Source organism: Chiloscyllium punctatum, chromosome 6 (genome assembly GCF_047496795.1).
Source record: "Chiloscyllium punctatum isolate Juve2018m chromosome 6, sChiPun1.3, whole genome shotgun sequence".
Lineage (NCBI taxonomy): Eukaryota > Metazoa > Chordata > Chondrichthyes > Orectolobiformes > Hemiscylliidae > Chiloscyllium > Chiloscyllium punctatum.
In genome coordinates, this window is record NC_092744.1 from 40,173,989 (window position 1) to 40,185,677 (window position 11,689).

General features: G+C 41.5%; 1 protein-coding gene across 9 annotated transcripts in view; it reads right to left on the reverse strand.

The window, feature by feature from the left end:
* The window catches only part of armc9 (armadillo repeat containing 9), a 157,496-nt gene extending 149,165 nt beyond the window's left edge, over positions 1-8,331 (reverse strand). For all 9 annotated transcript variants that reach the window (XM_072572497.1, XM_072572495.1, XM_072572496.1 and 6 more), the window contains exons 1-2: positions 8,222-8,331; positions 305-393 (exon numbers count right to left, since the gene is read on the reverse strand). In XM_072572497.1, coding sequence (XP_072428598.1) covers positions 305-355 — 51 coding nt within the window. In that variant the 5' untranslated portion in view covers positions 356-393; positions 8,222-8,331. The remainder of the gene's footprint in view (positions 1-304; positions 394-8,221) is intronic.
* Between the last annotated feature and the right edge of the window lie 3,358 nt (positions 8,332-11,689).

Consider the following 11,689-nt stretch of genomic DNA (forward strand, 5'->3'; position numbering starts at 1 on the left):
TTAACATATTTAGTCTGTACCTACTACAAAATACAGAAATTGTACACGATTCAATTGTGAGCAAGATACAGAGATCTTACTTTCACAAAACTATTTGTGGAAAAGGCACCTTGTACAATAACTCTTCAATATACATTGTCAACTATGCATCTGCAACTCTATTCCCCTGAATATTTTTTTACTACTCCTGCTTAAGTAATTCCAAGTACCATTGGCCATTATGTTGTCAGTAAATTTAGGCTCAACAGCAACATTTAACTCTCTGACAAAGTATATGAATATCAATATAGTTTTGTTCACCTACCTCTTTTATCAAACCATTTAGCTCAGCTTCATGTGCTAAATTGTCCCCCATGTTTCATGGAATGTACTGTTGTCTTGTAGTTAAACAATCTATAAAAGAAAATCAAAAAGGGACATTGAAAAAAGGTAAAGAACCCAAGATTGGTGAAGTCCAAATGACTTTGGGTAAAGGTTGATTATAAAATCCATGTATTAAACACTCTATGTTTAACATTATATAAGAAATTACACCATAGCTTGAAAATTAGCATAATTCTGATCTGTCAAATTGCTAACAGGGCAGGCACTATTTCTGTCCATGTTACTTGGGACAGCTTGTTTGATTTTATTTTTAAAATGGTGAATACCAAATTATTGAGAACATCACAAGAAATACTGCAGTTTTAAAACAAGTTAATTGTTCTTTAAATGACGGCACTTACGTGTCAAGACTGCCAACAAAGTAAGCAGTTTTTTTGGATGCTGGGCTGAGTCTTGATTTGTTTTGGCTGCTGAGAACAGTCACAAACCACAGTATTTTAAAAGATTCATTTGAGTCTGCAATATTTTGCTGAAGAATGTGAGTTTCAAATGGTGGTTCATGGGGCACACTTATTGAACAATGATGTACTATTGTTCTATTGAGTGAAAGAAAACTATGGCAAGAAAGCAGGGAAGTAGGACAGGAGTAGGGTAATTTATCTCTGCACTGTTTCACCATTCCATTAGGTTGTAATTGATCTTTATCTTACTTTACCTACTCATTTTTGTTTCATAACCCTGAACCCTTAGCTTTAGGGAGAGGCTGAATAGACTGGGGCTGTTTTCCCTGGAGTGTGGGAAGCAGAGAGATGACCCTATAGAGGTTTATATAATCATGAGGGACATGGGTAGATAGACAAAAGGAGTTTTTCCCTGGGATGGGGGAGTCCAGAGCTAGAGGGCACAGGTTTAGGGTGAAGTGGGAAAGATTTAAAAGGGACCTAAGGGGCAACTTTTTCATGCAGAGGATGGTGCGTGTATGAAATGAACTGCCGGAAGAAGTGGTGGAGTCTGGTACAATTACAACATTTGAAAGACATCTGGATGGGTATATGAATAGAAAGGGATATGGGCCAAGTGCTGTGAAATGGGACTAGTTTAGTTTAAGATATCTGTTCAGCATTGACAAGTTGGACTGAAGGGTCTGTTTCTGTGCTGCACATCTCTATAACTCTGTGAATATCTTTGCTGAACAAAATCTGACAATCTCTGTTGAAACTTGCAATTGACCTAACTTCAAATTTTGTGGATTTGGAATTTCATGTTGGCCATATCAGATAAGGATGAGAGATTTCCTTCCCTATAGGAAATGAGTGAACAGTATCCATTTTTTGTAACAGTGGACAGCAGCCATTCAACTAGTGGTTAGCACTGCTGCCTCACAGTACCAGGCACTCAGGTTCAATTCCAGCCTCAGGCGACTGTGTGGAGTTTGCACATTCTCCCCGTGTCTGCGTGGGTTTCCCTCGGGTGCTCCGATTTCCTCCCACAGTCCAAGGATGTGCAGGTCAGGTGAATTGGCCATGCTAAATTGCCCATAGTGTTAAGTGCATTAGTTAGACGGAAATGGGTCTGAGTGGGTTACTCTTCGGAGTGTTGGTGTGGACTTGTTGGGCCGAAGGGTCTGTTTCCACACTGTAGAGGAATCTAATCTAACCAAATATGCAATAGAAATATAGAAAAAGAGAAAAAAGAGCAAGAGTTGGCCATTTTGACCCGTCGAGCCTGTTCCACCTTGCAATATAAACATAACTGATCTTTAGGTTCAATACCATAAATGCCCCCTCCCCCCATATCCATTTAGGCATTGCAAGACTAAAGACTCGTCCCACTCCACCTCACCCCTTTGCACAGGGATTCTTAAGCTCCTGACCTGCAGACAGCCATCAGCAAGGATAGGTGACAACACATCCTACATGATAGTCCTCAACACCGGTACACTGCAAGGCTGCATACATGGCCCCTTACTACACAGTATTCCCCCCTTATCCATGGACGATACGTTCTATGACCTACCGTGGAAGCTATTTAAATGGTAAATGTACCTTTAAAGCAGCCTCATGGTCCCTGGTTCTGGAACGTTCTCTTTTACATATTTGGAATGCAGTAAACCGTGGGTAAGTGAAACAGCGATAACCGGACCCACAGATATAGGGGTCGCCCTGTACTCCTTATACACTCACGACTGTGTGGCCAAATGCAGCTCTAACTCTATTTGCAAATTTGATGACACCACAATAGTCATGATCTCAAGCAACAATGAGACAGAGTATGGGAAAGAGATAAACAGCCTAGTGGCTTGGGGTAAAGACAACAAGCTCTCCCTCGATGTCAGCAAAACAAAGGAGCTGGTCATCGACCTCAGGAAGCGGAGTGGAGGTCATGCCCCTGTCTGTTTCAATGCTGCTGAGGTGTAGATGGTTGAGAGCTTCAAGGTCCTAGAAGTAAATATCACCAATAATATGGCCACCCACATTAAATCAAACCAAACCAAACAAGAGCCTCCTTTCTGAAAACACATCATGTTTTGGCTCAGCCATTTCCCATTGTAGAGAATGCCACAGGCTCAGCACTCTCTGGGTGAAAAAAAACTTCTCTTCATCTCAATCCTAGAAAGCGTTATTCTTAAACTATAGCCTTTTGTTCTGGATTATCCCACCATCAGGAACATCCTTCCGGCATCTAACCTGTCTAGGCCTATTACAATTTTATAGGTTTCTCATGAGATTGCCCCTCAAGTCTTCTAAACTCCAGTAAATCCCAACCAACTCAATCTCTCCTTATACCTCAGTCCTGCCAACCCAGAAATGAATTTGGTTCAAGTGTGTTGTACTCCCTCTGTTGCAAAAACATTATTCTTCAGATAAGACCAAAATTGCACACAGGTATGGCCTCACCATTGCAGCAAGATATCCTTATCCCTGTACTCTCTTGCATTGAAAGCCAACATAAGCTTGCCTTCTTTACTATCTCCTGCAGCTGTATGCTTACTTACAAGTGGTGCACAAGGACACCTAGTTCGTGTTGGACATGCCCCTCTATCAACTTACAGCCATGAAAATAATTATCTGCCTTCCTACTTATTGTATCAAAATGGATAACCTCACAGGTTTTCACATTATACTGCAGCTGCCATGCATTTGCCCACTCACTCGCCCTGTCCAAATCATACTGCAACAACTCTGCATCCTCCTCACAGCTCACCTTTCCATCCAGCTTTGTGGCATCTGAGATATTACATTTAATTCCCTCATCTAAATCATTAACATATTTTGCAAATAGCTGGGGTCCTTGTACTGTGGTAGCCGACAGTCATTGCCTGCCATTCAGAAAGAGATCCATTTATTCCTATTCTTTGTTTGTTGTCTGCTAACCAATTTTCTATCAATCTCAATATATTTCCCTCATCCCATGCGCTTAACTTTTACACATTAATCTCTTTTGTGAGACCTTGTCAAAAGCCTCTAAAAGTCCAAATAACTACATCCATAGGCTCCCCCCCTCCGATCAACTCTGCTAATTGCATTTTCGAAGAATTCCAGTAGATTTGTCAAGCAACATTTCCCTTTTGCTGACTGTATCTTGTTCTACCACTATTTTCAAAGTGCTCTTCTATAAAATCCTTGATAACAAATTGACAAATGTTCAAATTATGGCAGCAGTTCATTATACATCATTTCCTGGGTATTTGAATCCACAGAGATCAGGCTGTAGTTTTGTATAATTTGGGGTTGTGATTGTCCTTTTGAGGAGAGAAGCAGTGATGACAGATTTCAAGGATAGAGGGACAGAACTCAAATAGATGAGGTCTGAAGAACAGTCACCAGACTTGAAATGTTAATTCTCCTTTCACTCAATAAATGTTACCAGATCTGCTGAGTTTCATTCAGGGCAGAGGAGATGACTTGGCCTCCTCCACCGCCAGACCATGGCAACACGATGCCTGGAGGAAGAGCACCTCACCTTCCGCCGAGGAACTCTCCAACCACAAGGGATGAATGCAGATTTCTCCAGCTTCCTCATTTCTCCTCCCCCCCACCTTATCTCAGTCCCAACCCTCGGACTAAGCACCGCCTTCTTGACCTGCAATTTTCTTCCCGACCTCTCCGCCCCTACCCCTCTCCGGCCTATCACCCTCACCTTAACCTCCTTCTACCTATCGCATTCCCGACGCCCCTCCCCCAAGTCCCTCCTCCCTACCTTTTATCTTAGCCTGCTTGACACACCTTCCTCATTCCTGAAGAAGGGCTTATGTCCGAAACGTCGATTCTCCTGCTCCTTGGATGCTGCCTGACCTGCTGCGCTTTCCAGCAACACATTTTTCAGCTCTGCTGAGTTTCATTGTCAATTTCTGTTTTTGCTTGAGACTATTAACAATACCAGCAAACAGGCAAACCAGTCAGAATAATTAAGGTTAGAGAGCAGGAGGAATGCCTCATGGAAAGCTTAGATTAGGTATGAGATGAAATCAGTAAGAGACTAATGAATGATGCAATACATTGACAGGAAGGGAAGTGACACCGGCAGCTAATCTGATTTACTCAACTTTAATGGCAAAAACGTCCATGGGCACCTTGCTCATGATGGCACAGGAGACAGGGAAAAGGAGTTTAATAAGACAATACAAAGTTGAATTCCAGAAAAGTACATAATTAAAAATCTGGAAAATAGTGATGTCAGTGACTTTGCTGTTGGAAAATACTTTAAAAGTAAAACTTAAATTCTCCAATGCAACATGTGTGCTGAGATGGATACCATTTTAAAAGAACAGGATATTCTACATTGTGGAGGGATGATTGTTAAATATAAATTTAAAACTATATGGCAATATGAAAAAAATATATGTGCGATCTTGGCAATTTGCTTTCCCCTTTAATTGTAACTACAGCAATTTTGTAATTTAAAAACTACCAAAGAAGTGCTCATTTACTGTTGCTATTTCTATCTGGTGATATAATTGGTGGGGAAGGCGTCAATAATAATTAGCAGCAGTACTGTAGCTTCCTACAATTACTTAAACATAATTCATTCCTAAACCATTTTTTAAAAATAATCAGTAAGACACCATGGTGTCTTTAGTTTCTCTTCCCTATTTCACAGAATAAACTCAGTTGTTTCACAACAATAGATGCAAAGCAGCAACTTTCCAGATACTTATTAGCAAGTAAAGACATATTTTTGTTATAATGTCAGGTATAACATTCGGCACTTGATAATTCAGAATTACTTAATTAAAATTATTTGACAACAGAATTTTATTTAGTACTAAATGTCCACTTTGTCATATTATTTGTCACTTCGTTCAAATTATTGCAAATGACTTGCTTTTCATTTTTAATTATTTTCTGAAACGTGCATTTAAATAAATTTGACTGAACTATGTACAGAAACAAACTAGTGTTAAAGACCCATGCGAGACAGCTTGGAGACAATGGGGAATGCAGGCTTTAATTCTATCAATTTTGGTACATATTGTACAGAATGGTGCTCTTCATTTTGTTGTAGAAGTTTTTAAAAACCTGTCCACTGAAAATTCCATTTGTTGCAGTGACTCACTCAAAATGTTAACGGATTCCAATCACAAAACATAAGAAGCAAAAATTTGATTCTGCCTGCTTTCAGCTACAAGGATTATGATCACTCCACACCTGACTGATTAGTTGGAATTCATGCTGCCTGCTCAACACCATGATTGTACTGTCTGATATTAAACGTGCTGCTGACCAGCTAGACACTCAGCAGGTTATTCAAGTCTGTAAGTCTAGCACAAATTACACCCAGGGTATACTTCATGGCGGCAACCTGGATCTCTTAAAAGATTGGCACATTCTGGCTACAACTGATTGTCTCCAAAAGTGTTTCAAGAGGGAATGTACACTAATGGAGTAGTAAAGGAGTTCAGGAATTTCAGTTTCTCTGAAGCTGCAAAAAGAGGAGTCACTTGGGACAGAATTTGAATGTTGCTGAACAGAGCGACTTATTGACAAAGCTTTTTGTCTTACATGGATCAAGTGCAAGAATATCAAATTTCAAATTACAACAACAATTTGTACTACAGCACGTTAATTTGGTTAGCAAGTTAATTCTGATTTGACGATACATTGTCATGGAGAAGGCAACAAGGTTACCCAGCTCACGCAAAACTCAAAAAAGTTGCAAAGCTTGAACTTTTGTTTGCAACAAACTATTTTCAGAATATATGTCATATCTAGCAAGTGTAAATAAACCTCATTACAAGCATGAATTTTTAATCTTAAATGAGATATTAGTGAAGCTATTCACACATTCAGGATTATTTAGCAAGTATCAGCTAATTATGGATTTACTTGGTATGAAGGAAGGGTATAAACGAGGTAAAATATCATTTATTGTATCCGTTGCTCCCGATGCGGTCTTCTCTACATTGGGGAGACTGGGCGCCTCCTAGCAGAGCGCTTTAGAGAACATCTCCGGGACACCCGCACCAATCAACCACACAGCCCCGTGGCCCAACATTTCAACTCCCCCTCCCACTTTGCCGAGGACATGGAGGTCCTGGGCCTCCTTCACCGCCGCTCCCTCACCACCAGACGCCTGGAGGAAGAACGCCTCATCTTCCGCCTCGGAACACTTCAACCCCAGGGTATCAATGTGGACTTCAACAGTTTCCTCATTTCCCCTTCCCCCACCTCACCTTAGTTCTAAACTTCCAGCTCAGTAACTGTCTCCATGACTTGTCCGGACTTGTCCTACCTGCCTATCTTCTTTTCCACCTATCCACTCCACCCTCTCCTCCTTGACCTATCACCTTCATCCCCTCCCCCACTCACCCATTGTACTCTATGCTGCTTTCTCCCCACCCCCACCCTCCTCTAGCTTATCTCTCCACACTTCAGGCTCACTGCCTTTATTCCTGTTGAAGGGCTTTTGCCCAAAACGTCGATTTCGAAGCTACTTGGATGCTGCCTGAACTGCTGTGCTCTTCCAGCACCACTAATTCAGAATGAAGGAAGGGTATACAGATCCACCTGGATCTGTCCCTTGGTCTAAGTGGGTGCAACTTGTGGGGGTGGCCACCCATCTGTCTCCCACAATCCTGTCCTCACCCAGATATCCCTGAAGATATCATTTTAGATTTTGTGATCTGTGGAGATTCGAGGACTGGGGTACACAGCAGATGAAGCAACTATTATTTTTATTTAGCACATAAAGTTCACTTTGTTCTAAACTGGTTCCCTGCGACATTAACACCATTTTAAAATTCTTATTTTTCAAATTGCTACATGACTTTATCCTTCCATGTCACTTTAATCTCCTCCAACCCCACAAACCTCCAGATACTTTTGCTCCTCAAATTTGCTCTCTCGTGCATTCCAAATACTATATATCCGTTCCTTCATTGGTCACACCTTCAGCTCCTTAGACCTCAAGCTCTGCAATTTCTTTCCTACACCTCTCCATTTCTCTATCTTGCTTTCCTCTTTACCTAAAGTGCATCTATTTGACCAGACGTTTAGTTATCTGTCCTAATATCTCCCTATGTAGCTCGGTCTCATTATTCATCTCGTCCTGGATGTTGGGATCCTTGGGATGTTTGCATTAAAGGCGCCACATCAATCATTGTTGCTGTAATTATGTCCCTTTAAAGACAGAACACTGAGCTTTAAACGTCTGGGCGTGTGCTTGTGGGATGGAGTAATCTTTATTACGTTTTTCATGAAGGGCAAATCCACTAAAATCAGGAGGAGCCGCGATGCCCGATTATAAAACTGGTGACTGGAGCCTGAACCATTACCCTTTAATTACATGGAGCTGGCAATCTCCAGTAGTAACCTGGACCCTCATTTAAGCACAACTTTAACAGATAATTATATATTTTGCTGATCTACTTCCTTTACAGGTAAAATACACTGGATACCTCGAGCACGCCGCTCCGATCCGCCACTTTATAGCTATCCGTCCACAACGATAGACCGCCAGCCTGCGACCAGAACTAACTCCTTGGCAACCGCACCGACGACAAACAACTACAAATGTACGGCCGACACTTGTCGTAAAGTGTCGCAAACCGCAGGCCCCGCCCTTCCCCCGGCTGGCGAGATGTCACTCGCAGCTGCAAAGTCAGCGATCGCCTCTCCCCGTGGCCTAACTATAATCTACTGGTGCTACAGAATTAGACATGAGGTAAACCAATTTAAAGTGAGCACCTGGAATATGTCGCCGTGATTTTAATTTTGAACTAAGTAGTTACTGGGTAACGGAACCCCAGCCCAACTTCAAACTCCAACATTACATGAGTGGCGCCATATCAGTCGTTGTTGCTGTAGTTATGACCCTTTCAAGACAGAACACTGAGCTTTAAATGTCTGGGCTGGCGAAGAGTGGCCGAACACAGGCTGATGGCCAAGTTCTGTACCAATAGGGAGGGCCTCAACTGGGACCTTGGGTCCATGTCACAGGTGACCACCATTGCACTATACACTGTACACACGCAGATACTCCCACACTCTCACAGGCATCCCCTCAGACACTTAGACCACTCCACACTCATGCACACACATATACACTTTCTCACAGACACTCACAACGTCCCACCCCAGACATGCATCCACACTCCCACATGCACCTCCTCACAGACGTAAGACACTATACTCACTACACACACATATACACTCTCTCTCACACTCACAACCCCCAACCCAGACAGAACAGACAAAAACCCACATGCATACATATATTTTGTGGGGTGAATTTGTACTTGCAGAGTTGCATTGTACTTTGCTCAAAAACTGCATGAATTCATGTAAAACTCTTATCTCACTTTTTAGATTAGAATCAATCTAAACATCATGGCATAGACAGAGAGCACAGGGGGCTAACACCGTCAACATATTGTCTAGCTAACACCCATTGTTACAGCTAACCTGAGAATGCAACTTTTAAAAAAAGGTTTTGTGATTTACACATGAAAGAAGTTAAACTATCATGGTATCTGAACAGATAAAAGACTCAACAGACAATCAAGGTATTTTTCAATGTATAATTTCAGTTACATCACACTATAAATTTTTGCTATAAATTCTGTGCCTTAGAATTGTGTCCTCCACTATCACCTGATGAAGGAGCGGCACTCCGAAAGCTAGTGTGCTTCCTATTAAACCTGTTGGACTATAACCTGGTGTTGTGTGATTTTTAACTTCAAACTCCAACAGTACAGTATCAACATACACCCTGACCAAGTCAACCCTCACTATCAATGATCACTCCAGCATTTTACATCTTTGAAGGAATTGTGACTTTAGCTTATTTTTGACTGGTAGAAGGAGCGATATTCGCTGTCTCCTTCAAATTTCAAAAGAGTAGAGGCTCGTTGTAAATAGTAACTTGCCAGGCACAGAGTTACGGTACGAATTGTGAAGTTGATAATCACTAAAACAAATGAAAATAAATTTAAGGCGGATTTACAATGAAAGGCTCCATCACTGCATGATTCACTCCCAAATCATTTGAATTGTTTCCTCCCTTTCAAACATATTTGTGCATGTGAGAAGGTAACAACCAGCCGAGATTTTTAATTGATTTTATGTTTATGGGTCGGTCATGTTAGCGGCAGGTACGCCTACGATATCAAAAAATAAAGAGAGCACTGTGTGTGACCTTAAAAAATGGAAAGGCTGTGTGAAATTAAATGAGGTGATAAGTTTTGTTCCACTTGTGGAGAGAGTCGTAGAGCTAACAATCTGATTATAACCTAGTTATCAAGGGCTTCAATGAAAACTGAAGGCAAAATAACAGCAGATCTGATTTGGAGATACCAGTATTGGACTGGGGTGTACAAAGTTAAAAATCACACAACACCAGGTTGGAAGCACTAGCTTTCGAGTACTGCTCCTTCATCAGGTTCACAACCAATTGATGAAGGAGCAGCGTTCTGAAAGCTAGTGGTTCTAATTAAACCTGTTGGACTATAACCTGGTGTTGTGTGATTTTTAGCCTAACAGCAGATAGATTGCTTTATGCTGGGTTCTAGACCTTTGCTACAGGAGCGTTTGGTCGAGAACTTGTCTAATTTATATTTAGTTGTTCACCAAGCTTCTTGTTTTTGTGAGCGTCAAGAGCCTGCATTAGCAGAATAAGACGAGAACTTTTCCAGTTAATTGGACAGAAACTTACTCAGGACAAAGTGAGGACTACAGATGGTGGAGATCAAAATCAAACAGTCTGGTATCGGAAAAGCACTGCCGGTCAAGCAGCATCCCAGGAGCAGGAGAGTCGTTGTTTTGAGCATAAGCCCTTCATCAGGAATGTGGGGAGGCCGAGGGGCCTGAGAGATAAATGGGAGGGGTTGGGGCTAGGGGTGAAGGTAGCTGAGAATGGGATAGTAGATGATGATGAGGGACTAATGGTAATAGATCCGAGGGGAGGGTGGAGCGGATGGGGGGAAAGAAGATAGACAGGTAGGACAGTTCAAGGGGACGGTGGAGGGTTGGATCTGGGATAAGGTGGGGGGAGGGGAGATGACGAATTGGTGAAATTAACATTGATCCCGTGTGGTTGGAGGGTTCCAAGGTGGAAGATGAGGCATTCTTCCTCCAGGCATTGGGTGGTTAGAATCTGATAGTGGAAAAGGCCCAACACTTGCATGTCCTTGAAGTGTTGAAATGTTTGGCCACAGGGCAGTGGAGTTGGCAGTGGAGTTGTTTAGTGTGTGTATCTTGGGGCATAATTTTAATTGGCTGAATTTGAATTTGTTTTTGTCTCATAGCAACCCAGGTACTGCTAGCTGCTGGACCAAATGTTACATTGTAAAATCTCCAGCACTCTGTGTGCTTGCTAAGTCCTTCAACTCTCTTAAAGGTACAATACCCCTTACATCTTCATAATTCCTTCTCCCCTTAAGAAAAAAATGAACCAACAGAAAGAAAAGGGGGCTTCATTTTTTTCTATTCCTTAACACATTAGCATAACAAAAAGATAACTTTAATCTAAGTTCACCGTAATTTCTTTCTATATACTTATATGTACATAACATTAAATAAGTACAAATCTCATCTCAACTTTATCAGTTAAATCTGCGATTACATTCTTATGACCTGCAACATATATGATTTTTAAGTTAAAAGTTTGTAACATAAGACCCCCAATGAAATAGTCTCATAAACTTGTCTTTAAAGCATTCTGAGAAGTAAGAGGATTGTGATCCATGTGCACAACCGTCTCTGACACATTGTTTGTGACATACACGTTAAAATGTTGCTCGGCCAGTACCAAACTCAATTGCTCTTTTTCAATCATGGAATATTTCCTCTGCTGGATGTTGAGTTTCTTTGAAAAGTAACCGACTGGCAGTTCAATCCCATCCTCATCTTCCTGGAGCAGTACAGCT